Source organism: Lycorma delicatula, chromosome 7 (assembly GCF_047948215.1).
Source record: "Lycorma delicatula isolate Av1 chromosome 7, ASM4794821v1, whole genome shotgun sequence".
NCBI lineage: Eukaryota > Metazoa > Arthropoda > Insecta > Hemiptera > Fulgoridae > Lycorma > Lycorma delicatula.
Genome location: NC_134461.1, coordinates 120913538 through 120936861, shown reverse-complemented (window position 1 = coordinate 120936861; position 23324 = coordinate 120913538). Strand labels below are relative to the sequence as shown.

The 23324-nt window shown below is 28.8% G+C and overlaps 2 protein-coding genes across 6 annotated transcripts in view; one reads left to right on the top strand and one right to left on the bottom strand.

The window, feature by feature from the left end:
* Positions 1 to 17484, top strand: part of LOC142327578 (facilitated trehalose transporter Tret1-like) — a 58802-nt gene extending 41318 nt beyond the window's left edge. For all 3 annotated transcript variants that reach the window (XM_075370752.1, XM_075370750.1, XM_075370749.1), the window contains exons 2-3: positions 6581 to 6765; positions 15366 to 17484. In XM_075370752.1, the coding sequence (XP_075226867.1) occupies positions 6588 to 6765; positions 15366 to 16672 (1485 nt within the window). In that variant the 5' untranslated portion in view covers positions 6581 to 6587 and the 3' untranslated portion in view covers positions 16673 to 17484. The remainder of the gene's footprint in view (positions 1 to 6580; positions 6766 to 15365) is intronic.
* The window catches only part of Dys (Dystrophin), a 1915508-nt gene that overhangs the window by 1396402 nt on the left and 495782 nt on the right, over positions 1 to 23324 (bottom strand). The gene's annotated exons all lie outside the window — the stretch shown is intronic.

Genomic DNA, 23324 nt, shown 5'->3' with positions numbered 1-23324 from the left:
TCGCTCGAATAAACAAATTATTTATTTATTTATTCATGTAGGTAACTGCGCGTTAACTCTTTAATAATATACTTTTTTGCTTTTCTTTATTATGAAAGATGGAAAATATGAGTTCAATTTTGTAAAGTGAAAAATGCCAAGCATAAATGAAACAGGAAACCTTTGGATGAAAATCAGATATGCTACTATTTCCGTCATAGAATCGAAATATTATTATAATACAAACCAATATAAAAGTCTACAAGAATAAAATTTTTCTTCAAAAGCAAAATAAAATAAAAAATGTAACATCATGGAACAAGATAATATACCAAGTATAATTTTAAATAAAAGTAATTTAGAATTATTATTGTCTTACTAATAAAAAAAATTACAGAAAATTTCAAAAGTAAAAGTCTAATAATTTTTTTCTGTAAACCGTAGACCCAAATACACAATAAATAAATAAAAATATACAATCGTTATACGAATAGAAATTTAGAAAAATTAAAGATACACAAAGAAAAAATGTAAATTTCAACTGGCTAAATTTATTTATTAACAACGAAAAACAAAAATATAATTTTAAATTCATATAGTGCAAGGTTCCTTATTATAAAAAAAGAATACGATGAAAAAAAAAAATACGATAATTAAGTTGTATAATATAACTTCAAATGCGTAAAGAAGTAAAACATTGGTCTAAATTAATAGCAAATTTTGTTTGTTTTTCTGCTTGGTGAACTAATTTACCACATAAACTCGAAGCTTCTGCGTGGGAAAATGAAAATTTAGTAGCGTATGAATAAAATGCCATGCCAAACCGGGATGAAAGGCCACGGACGGTACTATTCACCACGGACATCGGCTATTTTTACCATTATTTTAACTTCATAATAAATTTTTACTAATATAATACAGTAAAACCTCCCCAAAACGGAATCTGACGGGACCGAGCAAGAATTCCGTTTTGAAGAGGTTTCCGTCTTGCAGAGTTTTTAAAAATCGAGCTAATTTATCGTGAGGTCCTGTGCTATGAATTATACAAATTTAATAAGAAGTTAGACAAGAATAAACGTTTGGAATAATCCGAAAATTATACTGCATATAGAGAACATTAACCACCAATTAAGTAACCACCAGTTATATTTAATTAGAAGACATATAACATGATCTAACACTAATTCTCTAAATAAAATCATTTTCTGAAATAATAAAGCACAGTATCCTGTTTCAATAATTTACTCTTGGAACTTTCGTTTTCAATAATATTTCTAGCTGTTAACATAATCTGTCGCAAATGATTGCTGTTAATACGAATCGCGAATTCTTCCAACGGTGCGACCATACTCAATGCTTTTCCGACTGTTAGTTTTGTTTTCTGTGTCCACACCTTGATTTGAGTTTGAGCCAAGAATCTGACGGTGTATATAATTACATAAACAACAGTTACAGTACTGTATTACAATAATAATCTATTGGATTTATAATTTGCAAATCGTGGGAATGTTTTTTTTTTTTTTTTAATTTTCTATCCGTCTTATGGACAAGATTAATACGCAAAATTAAAAGTAAATGTTTCCTTTCCGTTTCCGTCTTGAAGAGATTAATTTATATAAAAATATATCAGGACTTAAGAAACCGTACGTTTTGATGAGGTTCCGTTTTGTAGAGGTTTCACTATACTATAGTATTTAAAATAAATAAATTATTATAATTATTTATTATAAATAAAACAACTACATCCATGACGAAATAGTCAATCTGTCTTTCATTCGGAAAGATATCATTTCCAATAGAATTCTAATCATTACTATAAAAAAAAAATCTTTATAAAAATTAAATAAGGGTTTATTTAAATAACCATTTATTTAAATAAATCCTTAAAAATCAAAGTTAATAATAAAAATAATGTAATAGATACGAAATCAATGTTTACTAGTTTTATTTGACTGTTAAAGGTTGAAGCGGTTTTACAAGCTCGTATATGTATATATTTATGTTAGTACTGTAACTTCAAAACAGCTGCACAAATTCTCATGAATAAGGTATCAAACTCAGATCTACAAGTAACTCTTGGGTAGCAGACTAAGTTCCGATTTGAAAAATAAAAAGTTTTAAAATAAGATTTAGTATATGTGAAACCCCTATTTTTTTTATGTATGTTGTATATTATTCAACGCAGAATGATATAATGTAGAGTTCTCTATAAACGAAATTTATTGTTTAATTTTAAAATAATACAGTTTAGTATTTTCTATATAAAAAAATGGATAATTTCATGAACAAAAAATTGTATATCAAATTAACCACTTCACGGGAGAAAAGCGTTTTACACCGTATTACATTTTCATTTCTGCATTAATATGTAGTTATTTATTTTTATAAAACCTCTATAAACATGTGGGAAATTAGCTCAAAAAATTAGCCCATAAAAATGAAAAATTAAAATTTTTTTCAAGCGTTTTCTCAATTAAATTTTCTGTATTCCTTAAGTTCCTTTAAATAAATTACATTTTTAATAGTTTCAACAATTTTTCCGAGTTAGATTTCAATATTGAGACCCCCGTCTAGCGTTATATCAGAGTTATAGCTTTAGAAGGCAAAGTATTGCAAACCGGCTCAATTTGGGAAAATGCGGTTTTCACCGGATTTATACGTTTTGACACCTAAGGATCCCAAAAAAACCGGAAGATTTTCCGGATGTTCGTATGTACGTGGAGTGTTCGGTATCGCACCCTAAATCACCTTATTTCTCCAGAACTAATCTACCGATTTCATACCAAAGTATGGGGCATTGATGCTATTAAATTTTCAACTGAGGCTATAGAACAAGGTCACCCACCCACAGTATCTCCAGGTTTTGCCTAATTATCTTATTTTTGTTAACTAAAGGATAATAATAATAATTCAAAGAAAAATTGCAAAATCGCACCCCACTCCAACAAATTCACTAAATAATGTAGTGGCTGAGTGGGTATACTTTACCTTTCTTTTTCTTGTTTAAACTCCGGTAACTACCGTTTAGATAATACTTCAGAGGATGAATGAGAATGATATGTATGAGTATAAATGAAGTGTAGTCTTATACATTCTCAGTTCGACTATTCCTGAGATGTGTGGTTAATTGAAACCCAACCTCCAAAGAAAACCGGTATCCACGATCTAATATTCAAATTCGTGTAAAAATAACTGACTAAATGGGTATACTGCGCAAAAGTACCCTCTTTCACCACAAGGAGGGCTACTGCATCACTGACATACAGCTGCTGTAGTCGTCTGCTATGTTGTGACGTCACAGGTGACTGGTAGAACTAAATAAATTAATAATATTTAAAGTGTAAAAAAATATTTAAAATGGCCGCTAGTACCGCCACACCCGCACTAATAAAATACGATGCGCGCGCGCCCGCTTAAGTTATAATCATTGAATTAAATAAGCAAAAAATATTATATTTAAATAAAATGATGAATATTTAAGTTGTGTGTGTTATGTGTGTATGTAAGACGTGCATCAGAAAAAAGCCCCGTGACGAGGAAGTACAACTGTTTTTTTTCATCTTTTATACATTCCTGTACTGCATACTGTTACTTATTGTAATCGCGAAAAATTTCAGTTCTTATATTTCAATGGAGATATCCATTTTCAACATTCCTGAACCCATTTTGACTAGTTTCGGCGTTAAGTCTGTATCTCGTGTTACTCAAAAACGATTATCCGTAGAATGTTGAAATTTTGGATTTTGATTGTAATAGATTGCATCAAAAGTGTCCAAAAAAAAACTCAAAATCCAAAAAACCTGGATTTTGGACTTTTTCATAACTGCACTCAGTAATAAGCTCTCATTGAGAGCTTTTCAACGATATATCGTATGTTGTACTTATTTTCATAGGTTCCAGAGTTATAGCCCAATAAAATATAATGAATTTGGATTTTACAAGCGGAAGGCACGTCGGCGAGTATCCGACCTCATTTCTTAGTCATAACTTTTTTTTATTTTAAATATATTGATATATTAACAACCTATATTGATCTATTAACCTCTCATCGTAAAAAATCTTTACGATATATATAATAATTCAATAATAACAAAAAAATAAATTATATGAAAAAATATCAGAAGTTATTAATGAAATACAATTTTATGTACTTTTCATTTTACAAAAATGTTTACTTAAATGTGTAATTTAATAGGCGTCAAGAATAATGTGGTGTCTACATCAGATTTTTTTAACTGCTAACACCGCAGTCGGGAAAAATACCTTTTTATTAATCCATATATTTCAACAATAATATGACAGCACTGTATCTTTATTTTGATAATTTCAATTAAAAACGGTACGAAAAAGGGTTAGAAAAAAAAGATTTTAGTAAGATTCTCTCCGGAATCTAGTCAGTAAGAAGATTGTACAGTTTCCACCTTTAAACGTAAAAAAAATATTTTACTTTAAACTATTCGACTTCCGCTTTGTATCAGAGTGAAAAAAGAAATTTTAGTGTTAAAGGAAAAGGAAACAATCCTACATTTTGATTCTTGGGAAAGAATAAAAAGGTAGGTTATTAGAATAAAATCTTGAAAAATAATTCTTTGACGTGAGATAACTACGCACTTACAAAAAATCATAACAGTGATCAAGTCACATTTAATAAAATCTGAATAACGTGTTCCTGATTCTTCTAACCTTAAATATAAAATGGACTTTTATTTCATAGAACACAATCTAATCACCGAATTGTATTTGTTAACACCAGGAAACTTTATTTTAATTCGTTTCGTACATGTGTTAAAATTGTTTTTAACAATGCATTTACCTGTAATTATAGTAGCCTGAAAGTAAATGCGTTAAAATTATTTTTTTTAAATTATATAATCATAACAGGAAATCTACAATGATAATTATAATTCAATATCTTAATATTTAAAAAAATACATTTACCTATAATTAAAGTACAAATATTTCGTCACTAATATTAAATATTTTCAAGGTCTAGTTATTAAATGGGGTTTTCAAAAGTAAAACACTAATACAATAATATACACACACACACACACACACATATATACATTATATATATATATATATATATATATATATATATATATACACCCATAATTACAAGTAATACTAAAAACATCCTTCTTGTTCATCTATTCTTTTCACACGAATTTAAACAAAAGATTTATTAGAAATAACGATATAAAAATAAATTTTGTTGATCAAACTCTACAAGAATTTAACTATATTTTTATAGATATACAGGTCATCGAAAAATGCTGTAATTTAAAAAAATCGTATCTCAGAAATTACTAGAGATAATCAATTGGGTATTTTTTTTTTTTTTAAATCATCAATGCCAAAAGTCTTTATACATAACTTAGAATGTTTCAATATGAACTACGTTGCAAATATCCAGCCGATAATCGACTTCTGGCCAAGTTCGCTGAACCATCGAAGGCGTAACTATGACAAGAGCAACGGTGATCTGTTGTCTTAAATGTTGTACATCCCTCATTTCTTCACAGTAGACAATGTTTTTAAAGTATCCCCATAAAACAAAATTTAGGGTTGTCAAATCTGGGCTTCTCGAAGGCCAAAGCACAGGACCGGCCATACCGATCCAACGATTAGGAAATATTTTATTAAGAGCGCCTCGAACGCCTAGACTAAAGTGTGGGGGCGCACCATAATGTTGAAACATTACAGCAACGTTACTTTCTTGTTCAATTTGGTCAAATTGCCAAATTAATAGTAGGCTCGTGAAAAATAAATGGGCCAATCACACGATCAGACATCAAACCGCACCTCATTTTTATTCTTGTTGGATTTTCTCTGAAATGCTCAATAATTTTATTGGGTTGCTGAGATCCCCATATCCTACAATCATGCCGATTGACACAACCACTGCCATGGAAAGTCGCTTCATATATATAAAATATATATGTAACACATGTTTTTAAAATGTTACGTCATAGTCAATATTATTAAGCATTTTACTTGCGAATTCAACACGTTTAAAACGATCCGTAGGTTTGAGGTATGTAAAAAAACGTTTTGAGTTGGTGAATTTAAAAAAAAAAAATACTCGTTTGATTATCTCTGAGGTACGATGTTTTTTTTTTTAAATTGCTGCAATCTTTTTCGATAACCTGTATTTCAAAATTGCCAGATATTATATTTAAAATAAATTATTCTATTTCCTGGTAGCTAAGTCTGGAGCGTTACACCTTCTAAATTTATTTCTGGAATAAATAAACAAAAATTCGCAACAACGCAATTAAAAAAAAGCGTTTGAAAATGTTAAAAAACTATGTAAAGCTCAATAATTCTTTTTATTATTGGATCGTGTAACAACATAAATTTAAAGACAAGCTTTATTTTTCTTGAAGCGCACTATGTAGATAATATTTATAAACACATCTGCTTTTAACTAACCTTGAAACATGAACATATATAACTAAATATTAAGTTGTAACGACTAAGAAAATATTAATTGCTAAAACATTTTTTTGTTTCATACTTTATATAATTATACTAATACAAAAAAACAATTTTTTTTTTCTAATCTTTATAACGAAAAAATGAATTTTTTTTATTACAGGCAGTTAATGCAAATGGAACTACAAACAGCTAACGTAAATGGCGGTGAAACTGATAAGAATAGTCCAATACCACCGGACCAGCAGTGTTGTAATAACTTATATCAGAGCCACGTTGACGACCGGAGCGGTCAACAACAAACAGTGAAAATGGGAGTATTCAGAGAAACATCAGTTGCTATATCAGGTATTATTATTAAATAAATACATCTAACTTTTTAATTAAAATAAATATTTTAATCTTAATTGGTTAATATAATTTAATATACTAATATAAATTTTGAAAAATAAAAAGTTTTAAAGTTATAAGAACAAAAAATTAAGTAATAGAAACAAATAACAAGGAAAATAAGATTTATTTTTTTAAATTTACTCTAATTTAATTTGTGTAAATAAGATCCAGATTGTGTAAAATCCAGATAAGTAAAAGAATTTTTAATGAACTTGTTCGAGATTAATAATTCAATTTAATATCGGGGATGAGAATATTTTTTTTTTTTTAAAGATAGTTAGTAACATGTATTTTTTAACTTTTATTTAACAAATTTAATTAAAGCGTTAGTTTTGAATTTTATTGTAGAGATTTAAAACTAGAATTTAAAAAAAAAACATAGTTTTCATATTAACATAATTATCTTAAAAAACAAAATAAATATATAATAAACAGTTAATTTTAAACGTAAAGAGTTCTAAATTTCCGTTTTCTAGTACTTTTGAAATAAAATACGACAACACAACTGAACCGTATAATTAAATATTTTATTAGTTATTTTATTTCATTATAAAATTAATAGAATTTATTAAAAAAATGTTAATTTTATCAGCATGGAAGCTAATATGACTAATGCTGTTTAGTATGAACAAACATACATAACTTCATTTAGCTGTATTAAAATTTCATTAAAAAAAAGTTGACGTTTCTACCCTCCTGTTAAATGTCAAATGCAATATGTGATATTTCAGTTTTGCAGGACATCGCGATGTGTTCTTTTTTTCAAACGGACAGCTTATATAATTAATAATAAAGAAATCAATACCAATTAAATTAGCAATAATCAATAAATTAAACAAAATGCCATAACATAATATTAAATAAACATTAATAGGTATATATTAGAAATTTTCACGACAATAAATCTAGAATAATAAATTATATATAATAAAAAAATCCAAGCATATAAATAAGCCAGAAACTGTGATTATAATAACAATAGGATTTCAATGATTAAATTAAAATATTTGACAAATATGCATAGATTTCCATAAAATGTAAAAAGGTTAATCTTTTTCAAAGTTCTGAACCGAGTAATAGATTAAACAATAATTGGTACTTTTAAGGAAAAGTCGACCCGGATTAATTAACAATAAGTTTGGTTAGATTATATCTATAATCTATATTTATAATTATAAGCATATTGTTTATATTGGACCTCTCTCAGTTACATTTGGTAGACATATGTTTGAATAAAATCGACCAGTAGAAACAAAAAATTAGTTAGCGAGAGTAACGTTCGTAGGTTAAGTTTGGTTAAATTATATTTATAATTTCTCTGCAAATACGGACTGATTTGGAAGAAAAAAATTGAAAAAAGTGGATTCCAAAAAAAGAGACAAAACTTAACTGGTATTATACAATCTACGTTCTGTAAGTCATAAGTAACTCGTGAAAATAGTAAAGCCCCATTCATTACAATAAGAGCATCCGATGAAATATTTATTAGTAAAAATTAAAAATTACGTCACTTCTAATCAATCGCCTTCCTGCAGATCACCTAAATATATTTGTTTTAAATTTGTAAAGAATCAAAACTATTCATTTCAATTTTATTAATTTATACTATGGAATTCCCCTACTAATTGGAGGCAGTATGTATAACACATAGTCTTTCACAAAGAGGAAACAATTACAGAATTTAAACGATTAATCATATTCCATTATCTCTCAGAATCTTTCTTGTAGTTGATAAAATATATGAGATACAAGTAACACAGTTAAAAAATGTGTTCTCCAAGAGCAATAACATTCACTGTGATGAACAGTGTGAAAATATCATTTGTATGTGAAAATATAACCTGTATTTTAGTAGGCTTAGCAACCTGTTATGATAATTTAGTTAGTTCAGTTACAAAGGGAACGGGAAATCACTTCATTCCTCACCACAGTTAATAAGCCTTAAATGGGATGTCTGTTATTCGTAAGAGTTATATTATTTTTGGAAGTAAGTTTTTCTGGAGAACGTCCCCTACAACCGTTACAATTGGAAGCTAAAATAAGTGGATTATAGAAATAAAAATCATGAATAACATTAAAAGTTAAAGAAAATATATACCTGATGTAACGGAAAAGATAAAAAATAAATCATTCTTCTTCGTGAAAAGAATTAAGAACTGTTAATTTAGTATCTAACTACAACAAAACCTAACAGGAAAAATTCTATAATTTAAAAACGGGACAATCTCTTAGCAACGCAAAAAGAATTGAAAAATTATTAAAACATTTTATCAATAATTTACGCGTTAATCATTACTTGTTTTTTTTTGTTTTTTTTTTATAATTATAAGATAAAATTAAACTTTATTAACCTATTGTGTAATAATTAATTTGATAACATATATTACAGTAAACTCATTTTAAAATAATAATAGTAATATTTAAAATAAACAGAGAAATCTAGCCCGATTGAAAAAGGTAATTAAATTTTATTTTAAAGGTCAGTGTTAAAGATTAGCTTTCATTTATTTAAGAATTATTTATTGGAGTGAAACATAATTATTTTGAATAAAAATTTGATGTGGACACCCTTTACGCCAGTTACATTACATATTCACACATTTAAAAAAAATGACTAGTAGACAAATTTTATTTCATTAACTTCTGTTATTTTGTCGTATTTTCATTTTATTGTTATTATTGAATTATTATTTATTGCAATTTTTTTTACAATCAGAGGTTAATAATAGATCCAAATAATAGGTTAATAAGATCCAAATATTTTATTAATTAAAATTTTATTTGGCTATAACTCTGGAACTAATAAAAATAAGCACCGCTTATGATTAAAAAGCTCTTAATGAGGGCTTATTACTGCAGATAAGAAAATGCCCAAATCCAAATTTTGAGTTATGCGAGATATACGTACCGACACGTCACGCCGAAACTAGTCAAAATGGTTTCAGGGATGGCCAAAATGGATATTTCCGTTGAAATCAGAAAACCGAAATTTTTCGCGATCACAACACTTCCTTTACTTCGTACAAGGAAGTAAAAAACAATACTTTTTGAAGCAATGCTACATTTGTATAATATGAATAGTTTATCAAAGTCATCCTAGAGCACAAAATGGATGCGCGAAAGACAGTTTCCGATGCCTTTGATTGTTCTGATATGTAGCAAGTAGCACTAAATAAAGTGTATGCAATACGCGAATAATCGCAATAAGTACTCGTAATTTTGTATACATCCTCTCCATTAATAACTAAATATATGCGTAAACCTATCTCATAAACACGTTACAATCTCCCCTCGGTTACATTCCTACCTTAACGGGACGGAAATCACACTAGGATAACTTTGGCAAACAGTATAATTAAAGAATGATCTATTGTGTGCGTTTATTTTTCATGAGCTTAGAGAGATAAATATTTTGTTGGCAAGTTAATGAATTTAATTATATTGGTAATTCTTCTAAAAAGATTTCTAACTTAAATACAATTAAGCAAACAAAGAGTAAACGAAACATACTTGCATATTATGAACGATACTCATCTTATGTATTAGCTGTTTGAAACATAAGCGTTTGAATAGGATTTATAAATTAGCATCACATTTTATGCTAGTCAACCGAGTAAAGAAATCTCGTTCTATAAAACCATTCAATTAAGGCAGTGATTATACTGCATAAAAACTGACAATAAATATTTCTATTACAATTTATTTAAAATAATAACAAAAAAATGTAAAAAGAAGAAATTTAACAAAGAAAATTAATTTTAAAAAAATTTAAAGACACGTGATTCGACATTGAAATTAATAGCTAGCTACAGATTAGATTACACGTGATGAGTCTTAGTTGTTTAAAAAAAATAAAAGAGTAATATATATTTATTAAAACTTGCATAACGACATGATAACAGCAAATCATTCAGACCATAGAAAATAAATTACTCTGTATTATTATTTCTATATATAATAATATAATACGTATTTTTAAATTATTTTAATCGGCACTTTAAATCACCACCGTACAGTGTTCATTATTACTTAATTACCTTAAATTATGGTACTACATAATACACAATAAAAAAAAATCTGATGTGGACACCACGTGACTTTTGTCTTTTTACTCATATGTTCTTCACAATGAAGGAAAGCCTAAATTAAATCACAAAAACAATTATTCATCACTTAAGATATCAGAGGACAGTTTAAAAAATATTTAGATGAAAATTCATTAGTAAAAAAAAAAGATCTCCTTAATTTATACTATAAAAGAAGAGAAAATCAAATTCAATCCAAATTATCAACAAAATTTTAATAAACATCCTAATTTTTTAAGCACTTAAAGGTTGACAATAAATCTGATAATCTTACAAGGTTAAAGAGAAATTTTTTTTTGAATTTTGAAAAATTTATTTAAATTTTAAATTATTATTATTTAGCAATTAGTTCTCAATATAGAAATTTCTAACTTAAATACGATTAAACGAACAATGCGTAGAGATAAACTTTAGTAATTTGAATGATAATTATCATATGCATTATTATATGCCTTAAAAGTTTATATAAACTTTTATATAAAGTTTATATAAACTTTTAAGGCGGGTCCTCCCTGCAAGCTGCCTCTGCTTGCCTCCTCAACTCCACTCCTAAACTGGAATGCGGAACACTTGCTACTGGTTGCTATAAAAAATAATTTTCAACTCATTTCATATACCTTTGTATTACGTCATTGCGTCTGTATTTATAGCAAAACCTTACGTTAGTTTAACGTAATTAAACACACACTTTGAAGAAATAATAAAATAAATTACTTTATGTACATCTTGAACAAATATTAGGGATAAATAATTTTTAATAACAAATTACCAGAACATAATTCGTTACTGTAATAGTAACATCATTGGATACGGTGCAAGATGTGGCTTTTAGAATACACTACTTCGGTTGCTGGTGTGGGAGAAGTCGCTGAGTGATGTTAAGAGCAGTGGAGGGGATGCCACAGATATTAAATACACAATAGCTATTTGAAATAAACGCATCTGAAAAGGACAGATGTTAGTTTATAATTATTATTGCCCATAATTTGATAATTTGCACATAATTTATAAATAAAGGTATCAACGTAATTGTATCTGACTTTTTAACTTACAATGTTAGATACTTAGCTATTAAATTTTTATTAGCTATTAAATCGATGAAAATCAATGAAAACTTAATTAATCATTCATTTGAAACATTATTGGGAATCCGATTTCATTAACTTTCCGGGTTGTTCTAGTGATAAAACTCGTCGTAAATCAGCTGATTTCCAAGTCGACAGTTCTCAGGTTTGAATTCTAATAAAGGTAGTTTCTTTTATTCGTACTGGAATACTTGGTTTTTGGTGGTTGGGGTGACAACCAAGCGTCTCAGGTATGGTCGGCCCGAGTTTGTAAAGGATCTAACTTCTCACTCACTCAGCTGATTTTTGAAGTCGAAGGTTCCGTGGTTAGAACTACTAGAAAGTGGATACGGGTTTAATTTTGTAGTTAGTTGGTCTTCAATTAACCACACGCCTCAGGAATGGTCGGCCTGAGTATGTATAACTTTCACCTCATTTACATATCATCCTAACCTCATTGTGATCAAGGGGGTGGAGTGCTCATTGTTCACATGTTGAACGGAAATTAAATAAATATATACCCATATACAGTACACCCCAAGATTGTTATGAATGAAAACTTCGAGATAGTGTAACTAATACACTATCTAATTAATAGGGAAGTGTAACTAATACACTATCTAATAGGGAAGTTGGTTGTAATATACAGTTTGCTATGAATAGATTTACGTTTACTAACATAAAAAACAAGCTAATTATAGCAATCATAACGACTAAATAAATAAACAAAAATAAACATTATAACGACTAAATAAATAAACAAAAATAAACATTTATCGCTTAACTTTTAATTAAAAAAAAAAGTATAATTATTTAAAATAATAACAAAAGTAAATTATTATCATTAAACTGAACAAACAAATTTTCCCTAAATGATACGTTTGTAGTCTGGCGGTAAAAGTTTACATTAATGAAAAATTAATTAGACTACATTACGTAAATATTTTATCAAACTTCGATAAAACTTTGAACAAAATTCAATTTCTGTAAGCTTAGGGACATTAATTAATTACGTAATAACTTTGTACGGGTGGCGGATGTAGGAAAATCTTTCGTTTTCTTACAGGAGCCATAAAATACTACGCAGGTTAGGGTGAACTATCAGGTGTTTCTCCAAGTACTAAATATCATATCACAGCGTGTAAATGACAAAAACCTGTTCCTAAAAATTGGAAGAAATAATTTCAGTTTGAAAATTGATTGTTGCAAAAGTCCATTCTACAATAAATTAAGAAACGTTTTTAATTTTTTTTTAATTAAATGAATCCTGAGTGATGAAATACATAAAATTAATTTGTCGTCAAAAGTGAAGAAGGCACGCTCATTAATAAATATTTATATTAAGAAATATATATTTATATTAAGCAAACTATTTACAATTGAAATGGCATGATTTCAATCAAGTAAATTACTGTAACTAATTTATGATTTTGTTGCAATAGATTACTGTGATTATGCGTAATCTCATACAAGCAATATAACCATCAAAAATTCAGATAATGAGCATAAATAAAAATAAACAAAGCCACTGTAGTAAAAAACTTTTTTACTGTACTTTATGGTACAGAAAGATAACATTAAAATAAAACTCATATTAGTAAATATTTACACACTAAACTTTAATTATGCTATTCTGCCGTCAATGGTAATAAGAAATATTTTCTATTAATAAATAACTAATACAGTGTAGAAAAAACAATTTTTATCAAATGAGAACTCACGAGCAACTCCAATTAAACAAGAGAACATTTTAAATTTTATAGATTAAGCGATTCAGCTATTAAAAATATATTACTCATTGATTTTAAGCAGTAAATAGATTTTAAATGTAAACAATACAAAAAGTAATAGTAAAGGAATTACAGAGAAGTATAAATAAATATGTTTGGCTATTTTATCTCAACATTCACGAACTTTGAGTATTTTTTGTTAAATTGTAATAATCTTTCAATGATTGTAATTTAATGAAAAAAATTTAATTCTATTTTATTTCTTGAATGACCAATTTCTTCAAAATTTAGATTTACAAAATTATATAAATGCAAATGAAGTAGACTTTAATTTTTAAACTATAATCCTTTACTATTACTTTTTGTATTGTTTACATTTAAAATCTATTTACTGCTTAAAATCAATGAGTATAACAAAAAATACTCAAAGTTCGTGAATGTTGAGATAAAATAGCCAAACATATTTATTTATACTTCTCTGTAATTTCTATAATCTGGTTATATCAGTGAGTTGGTACCAGGTGCAAGACTAGCATATATAAAAAATTTATCAACTAAATGACAACGGTTTTAGGTTGATTTTCTTTCAAAATTAAGTTAGTTTAATTACATATCTAAAAATCAAAATGTTATATTTGAAATACCTACAGTGTATTGATCATAAGAAAAAAAGATACTTGATTAAAGAAAATATAAATACTTAGAATCTATAAACCAAGATAAGGCAGTAAAATGTAATGAATTGGAAAAACGTTTCTTCGTATTTCAATGCAATAATAAAACAAGATTGATTTTTACATTTCAAATGAAGTTTATTAAAGCTATTACCTCACCACCTCTTTTGCCATTTTGAGGTAAAATCATAATCCAGTCTGTAAACTCCTGTGTTTTATGAAAGAAAAACTAAGTGATTTTCACGGTCCTCTTTTGAAGCCACTTTTATACAGTTGAGAGAGTTCCATAGAAACTGAAACAAATGGTAGGTGCGTGGGGTCGGGCGTTATCGTGATGGAAGCGATAATTTTCCTTTTGATCAATTCTGGTCGCTTTATCTTGATTGCTTGGTGTAATTTTTCCAGTTGCTGACAGTGAAGGTTAGAATCAATCGTTCGACTGAGCGGCAGCACTCATCGTGAACAATCCATTTTACAAACACACACACACACACACACACCATCACTTTTCTTGGCGTCAAACCGTTTTTTTATCATTCCGAGTACGTGATCCATTTTTCGTCCGTAGTAAGCCGTTTCAAAAATGTATCAATTCGTTAAAAAATTTGCAGAAGAAAATTCGATTCTTTAAATTTTTCATTGCTAAATCGTGTGACATCCAAACACAGAGTTTTTTCGCATTTAAAACAGCTAATGTGCTCTTGTTCAATTATTCCATTATTTCATCGACTTTTTCAGTCATTGGCCGAGAAGAGAGAGATCCATGATTGACATAAAAATTTAAGAGACTGAAAACCGGTTTTGTGCCACACCTTATGATATTGGATCACATTTGATTAATATTACCACCAGAGTTATGAGATAGATCCTAAAACCATCACCCAGGCGATGACGAAGAAACGTTTTCCCCAATTCCAATATTTTTATACTAGATTTATGATCATTGAAATTTTAAGTCTAATATAACAAGAGTTAAAAAGGTTTTTTCTTTGTTTGTTTCAGCATGCCTCTGTATGTTTGTGACCGGCTGCTGGATAGCGTGGCCATCTCCTGCGTTGAAAAAATTACTTAATGGAGAAGCAAGAATTACTTTAACCCCCGAAGAAGCTTCATGGGCAGTCGCCATGTTGGATATAGGAAATATGATCAGTCCTATACCATCAGCGTTTTTAGTTGATCGTTTAGGAAGAAAAACATTACTACTATTTACCGGACCGTTATTTCTAATGAGTTCGTTGCTTACTTTTCCGACGGGTTCACGTTACTATCTTTATTTTGCAAGATTTTTAAGCGGTGTCGGTAAAGGAGTTACTTTTACGATATGTCCTATGTACTTAGGTGAAATCGCTTCTGTAAACGTACGAGGAGCATTAAGTACAATAATGACTGGATTTTTATGGGGAGGTTCAATATTGATATTCATCGCCGGACCGTTAGTATCATATAGTACATTAAATCTATTGTTAGGAATACTTCCCATTTTATTTTTTCTTACTTTCATGTGGATGCCGGAATCGCCGTATTCCTTGCTCATGCGCGATAAATACTCCGGAGCGAAAGCCAGTCTAGAATGGTTAAGAGAAAGCGGTGAACAGACGGATAAAGAATTAATGGCGATGAAAGATAACGTCGAAGAAGAAATGCAAACAAAAGGTTCGTATTCCGATTTGATAACGATTCCCAGCAACAGGAAAGCGACGGCGATAGTAATGGTAAGTTCAGCTTTTCAAAGACTGACCGGAATAAGTTGCGCTTTATCTTATTCCTCGACAACACTACCCCTTTCATCTGGATTATCTGTATTAGGACAAAATGAAATTATAATGGCGTTTGGTGTGATACTGACGATGGCAAATTTCCTTGCCACACCGTTGGTAGATAGTCTAGGCAGAAAACCTTTACTTCTTGTATCATCCGTCGGAATATCCATCTGTATGGGATGTACGGGATTATATTATCTACTCGTCCCGAGTTTAGATGTAATGAGATGGTTACCTTACGCATCGCTTTTAGGGTTCGGTTTATGTCAAGGAATAGGAGTCGGTGTTATTCCATCGACATTACTTTCTGAACTTTTCCCGTCGAACGTAAAATCAAAAGCGGCTGCCGTAGCGTCAATAGTATTCGCATTGGGATCATTTTTAACAAACAAAATGTATATACCTGTTAAAACTAATTTTGGAGTTCATTACATGTTCTTTTTCTTTAGTTTATGTGGTCTTTCTTCATTCGTTTTCACATTATTTGCCGTTTTTGAAACTAAAGGTAAAACTTTTCCCGAAATACAACAAAGGTTAAAAAGAAAATGATTTCAATTTATTAAAATCGCGTAATAAATTTTAATTTGCGTCGAGAAAAAATATCAGTGCGTGAAAAATGTTTTAATTCACTAAGGGTTCTGTATAATTACAACATTTGTAAAATATTTTTACAGATTTAGTAATGAAACCCTCCACACAAAGAACTCTTTAAATAATTTAAATATGTAAATGTATAAAAATTAACCAAATTAATATGACACTTTGAAATCATATAACCTAGTAATAATCAAGTAACGTAATATTAATAACATTTTAAAGCCATAAATATGGTAATAACTACTTTTGATGGTAATATTATACCACTCATCGGTATTAATTATAATTTTATGAGCTGTTAATATTTTAAAAATACTAATACATTATTTATCTATAAGACAGTACTGAATAGTTGTGATAAAATTTAAACAAATACAGATCTATCAAACCCGCATTATGTACTCACGGCTAACTATCTGTGATGGGATAATTAATTTTCATTAGGTTTGAAGAACTGTACCATCTATTGAAAAAAAAAAGTTGCAGATACATTCGAATAAAATGAGTAAATATTTTATTCAGTTGTGATTTTTTTTGTAAAGATATCAAATAGACTATTTCGTTTTACTTTGTTTCGGTTTACTTTGTATTTCAAAATACTATTTATTTGTAACTAGAAATTAATCACTTATCTAGTCAAGTAAGAATAAATTCTTGAAAAATTGTATCTCTTTCCTAATGAGTATTATGTAATAATTTTAAAAAATTGTAAATATGAAACAATATGTAAAAAGAATAAATATATAAATTATAATTTATTTGTATTTACATAAAATCTACATTTATTTGTGTTATTTCCTTTATTTATTCGTTATCCAATTCGGTATACGTCTATAGCTAAGTTTAAAACACAGTTGCAGGACTTTCCGATAACGCGGATTTTTCTGATGCAAGGCACAAACTATTTTATTTAAATATATTTTTTGCATTCTACTTACTAGATGGACAGTCGTCTGTTAAGTTGTGACGTCACAGGTGAGCGGTACAATTAAATGTACAAATTTATTTAAAGTGGTCGCGCTAGTACCAACACACCCGCGCGAAGGAAATACGGTATGCGCGTGCGCTTAATCATTGAATTAAATAAACAAAAAATATATTTAAATAAAATGGTAAATTTTAAGTTTGATGGAGAACAAATTTGCGGATCCAACGACATGCTAATAATAAAAACTGCAACGAAATCGTTGCAGTTTTACACACTGTACTGCCTTCAACAACATTACTATTTTCAACAAATTATTACTATTTTTTGGAGTGGGGCTACAATTTAGCAAAATTTTTTTTAAAAAGTTGTTTATTAATATTCACAAAATTATCAAGCTCTGGAGATGATTTCGTTTTTACCACTGTATCCCTCACCCGCTGACCTTTTGAACGGAAAATTTAACAGCCCTACAATAGAAATATAACCAAGTTTGGTGAAAATAGGTCAAGCAGTTCTGGAGATATAAGGCGATTTACACGCCAACATACGTACATACATATATACGTACGCACTTTTTGTCGCGGAAATTTCGACGCCATTTTTACGATTTTCTGGGGTCCTTAGGGATCAATTCATCAAGATTCGGTGGCAACCGGTTATGCCCAATTTTGAGTGATCACCATATTTTTTCTTCTATATAACTACAGCTCCTATATGGACGAAAAAGTAAAAATTCAACAAAAAACTAAATAAAATAAGAATATTATTAAAGAAAAATTACTAGTCAACAAAAAAAAAATTATTTATATATAAATTGAAATTAAATAATGAATAGACAGTTTCCATTGAAATTTTACATACTACGGAATGTTTCAAAGTATTACTACTACAAAATGATTCTAAAAGTAAGTACATAAAATTAACAGAAAAAATCATACTTTAATTCTAAATGTGATGATACCACTATAGTCAAGTATAGTAATTTAATTAAAAGGTAATCGACTACATCATTGATTCTGAAACTTTTTCACCTACTGCCCACATTGAGAATCAAAAGATTACTAGCGCCCCCAAAATTGTTGAACTTAGAATCAGTAAAAAACAGTAATTGATTGCAATTGCTGTTTTTAAGAGCGCATCTCAAAAACAGCAATTGCAATTATTGTCTTCAGCAATTTTTACTGAAAAAAATTCGTTCCTCCATGCGCACGATTAAATACCAAGAAAAAGTTTTTATATATTTTCTTCTCACTGGCTTTTTTTTTAATTTGAAGATTTTTGAAATCTGAAGTATACTGTCAAAAAGTAGAGTATTCAAACGTTTTTTTATTCGTCTCACTCTAAGACTCTTGGTTGTAAAGTTAAAGCAGTTTGAATACAAGCATTTTTTATTTTAAAATATAGCTGTCCCTTTAATTTTTTAATTGAAAAAAAATTCTCTAAATTAATTCTTAATTTTTTGTACTAGTGTAATTGGTATTTAATAATACCAGGAAAACATAATTTTGGCCTTTTCTTTTTTTTTATAATCAGCCATCGCCTTTCTAGACCGCCTGAAAGCCCCAAATTTTCTGGGGGCTTTCTATCGCCCCCCTGAAGGCCTCCAGTGCCCACAAGGAGGGCGTTATCGCCCACTTTGAGAAAGAATGGACTAAATCATGTTAACGAGCGTTATACTTCTCTGATTACATGAACAGTAACTATTCTATATTTTTTGACGTTACCACTTGGTACATAATTTAAAATAAAAGCAGAATTGGAGAAGTCTTGTGAAGGATAAAAGAATTTCCTTTCAAACGGATAGGAATCTCCGTTGATAGCAACATGTATAGTCGCTTCACGTAAGCGTTGAAACACAGTGCTTAGTGGCATTGTCTTTATTTGTACATCTGTTTTGTTGTAGAGAACATTATTTTATAGAATGGTTCATTCGAGCAATAACAATTACAATACTCAAATAGCACGATTACAATAATAGTGTTCCAGTATATTTACGGGTTTAGTTTGAAGATTAATTAACAATGTGATCCAACATAATAATAGTCGTAAATATTCGTCCAAAGACTTATTCCAAAAATTTATTCCATTTCAATACAGAAATTCATCTTCAAAAAAAAATGAAAATACTCTTTTAGATTCCATTTTTATCTAATTTCAATCACACCATTAAGAGTAACGCAAATAAAATTTAAAAAAACTTCTAATTAACTCGGTAAAGACTAATTTTTTCCCAAATGTTATGAGTAATTTGTGCAATTTTTAACCTAAATTTTATTTGTAATAGACCATTATTCAGTTAATTACTAATTCAGTCAAGAATTTTTATTTTTAAAAACAAAAATAAAAACACTGTATATTTCACTCCACCGACCTCTATGCTAAGAGTGAAAGTATCACTGCTCTTCATTTTGAAGATTTTTCATTAGTATGATTTAGTGAAAATGCCCGGTCAAAGTTGAAGTAAATTAAGTACCCGGTAAATTCTGGGTTCGAATCATGGTCAAGGTTTATACCTCGTCAGGAAAAATATAAAAATATGTATAATATAAACTGGCCGGTCATAAGCATTACATATTGACGCCGATACTCTAGTAACAGTTAAAGCAAGACTGTACACATCAAACCGAGTGAAATAAAATCGTTATAACTTACATGTTAATTTGGTAAAGTTTCTGCTAATTCGCAGATACACAAAATCTATAACGCTTTGTGATAATATATGTTTTCATTATTACGGAACCGGTTCATGATAATTTTATTATTTACTTATTCGATCACTCGATAATTATACTTTTTGTACAAAATGTCACTTAAATTAAATGAAATAGAAAGGCAAAGGTTTTAATAAAAAAAAGGTGGCAAAGTAATGTATGACTTTCCCGGGTATTAATAATAAAAAATAAGAGTTAGACCCAAAAAACAAATATGTATTTTTTGGACAATAAATTTTAAGAAAACTTTTTCTAAAAATATTCATATATAGGTGAAGCTTAGCAAATTTGCTTAAGTAAAATTTTCTCTAAATCTAACACCTACATAAAGGCTAAAATAAGAGAAAAAAAATTTCAGCATTTTTAAAAAAGTAGACACTTTTTTATAGTTCTATATATGAAGTATAAACTATCACATTTTTTTTTAAAACGAAGGGAGACAGACGAAAAGAACAAAAATCGCAATTTTATGAGCTGAAGATTGATTTATTGAAAAAAAAAATATATATATATAAATATTGTAGGTAAAATTAGCTTTAATAACGTTTTCTCTAAAATACCTCTGAAGAAAATCGAAATAGGGTTTTTTGTGATATCCACTCCATAACGAACTTTGAAAAAAAAATAAACCTATTAATGCCACATATATAGAAATATTTGATCTAAATTTGAAGAAAATCGGACAAAAGCAGTGCGACACGCGTACGTACATACACGTACGCACACATATACATAAATATGTTTTTTGATGTAGAATTAGTCCGCTTTTAGCCAGGTTGGAGATCTGCTTTTAACAAAAAGTATACCTATTGATCTGAGAAAGTGATCTACAAGATGTTTTGTTTTGAATTTGGTATTACATGGTGGAGAAATATGGACAATAAAAATAATAGAAATTCGATGTATGCAAAGTACTGAAATCTGGCTAAGGAGGAGAATGCTATGTATCAACTGGCGAGAGAGAGTAACTGATGACCAGTTTTTGAAAAAAATATAAATGAGAAAGGAGTACGGTTAAGACAATACAAAAAAGAAAAGCTAATTGGATAGGCCATATCCTAAGACAAGACTATGAAAAAAGTAATAACTGAATGAAAGATTGAGGGTGTAAGGGTAAGAGGAAGAAGAAGGAGGTTAGGAATGTTGAATGGATTGAAAGGGGAGACATGGATATCGTACTTAAAAGGAAAAAGACCAGAACAGACTATCATGGAGAATCCTGTTTCTTGATACCTGTCAATTGACAGTTCCACTAAAGAAGAACTAGTTAGACCCAAAACATAAAGCTTTGCAAAAGAAATCCCGATCACCATTTTTGACACGATCACCGTACTTTCCCCTTTATTATTTACACACCATTCTAGTTATATTACCCGGAAAAATAAAAGGAATGTAATAATTAACTTTGTTTAATCAAAGGGAACTCAACTTGAGTCGTAAATTATTTATATTTCTAAAATGTGAAGAAAAAACCGGCAAGCACAGATCATCACTTAGAAACTATCCAAACTATTCGACGAATAAAATATGAAAAACCAGTATTGTTTTCTCTGATACCTAGCAAGAAAGAAAGAGAAAACATCGGATGTGTAATAAGATCTGATCATTTACTAACTACTACATAATTATAATAATTGTAAATTATTTTTGCTAATATTCGTTAGCCAGTGTTTTGAGTGTGAAACATAAATCGATGTGTGAAAATAAAAAAACTAATAAAATTACGGAATTTAATTTTCATGTTTTACCTTATCCACCGGCCAATCTAAATTGTTCCTGCTATAACTGTAATCGGTTGCTAGTCTTATTTTTACTGTGGGTAAATAAATACATCTCTTACACGTACAATAAAATTTGAAAAAGGAAAAATACTTACTTTATAAATTACTAAAATAATAGAATTTTCAAACTTCAAAATTTAGTTCTACTGCAAGAGTTAGAATATAAGTTTGAAACTTCCAAAATTTATGGTTGAACTTCTCTTTGAAAACCTTTGTTAAAATGATCCTACATTTCTAGAGGCAATATGCTCGTATACATAAGGACCGGGAAGGTAGAAAAACAAAGCAACGGTATATCTGGCTGGACTTTAAGTTTAAATCTCCCGATCATAAGCAGCGGTACATCGAAACAAAATCATTTTAACATTTGTTTTAATTATTTTATTTACATAATACCTTTATTACATTCCCAGAACGAGTATTAATTTATTACAAATGCAATTAATCTAACGTAAATTTAGATTAACACATAGTTAACAATTTATAAAATAAAAGATAAATAAGTCAATATTCACCGAAGTTTACATAAAAAACTGTTTTGTTCACTCCCAAATATATTTTCTATGTATTGTTTCGCTGATACAACCAACGTTAATCCTACATATCAGAATCTATTAAAATAAACAGTTTCGAATTATAAGTTAACTTTTATCAATTACAATTAATTAATTTTTTTGTCTATCGAAGAAACATTACAAGACATCTAAAGCAATACTATGCCGTTTCGGAAATATTAATAACAGCGTAGAAACTACATGACTAACTAAATTGTTTATTACTATTACTTATATTTATGTTATTTTTTTTTATGTACCTATGATAAAACTTGAAAGAAAAATATTTTAAACTTGCAAAAAATATTTCACAGGTAAAATTAAGCAGCCCAACAAATGAAATCAACTAGAAATGTCAGACAATTTTGAATAAATAAGATAAATTTAATAATAGTAATAATGACTTTATTTAGACACCCATTAAAATGAAAATGTTAAATTATTAAGCTTCATCAATTAAAGGGATGAGTCGGGTACTGGTTCTGCAGGCCAAGGGATAAAAATTCTGCCATGTACCAGCAGAGAGGGTGAGTAGTTCGGCGAGGCCGTGTTAAGCGTAATAAGCGAAATCAGTAAGTGGATGGTAACGAGTGAAGAGTACGTCACGAGGATTCCATTGTGAACAGTGGG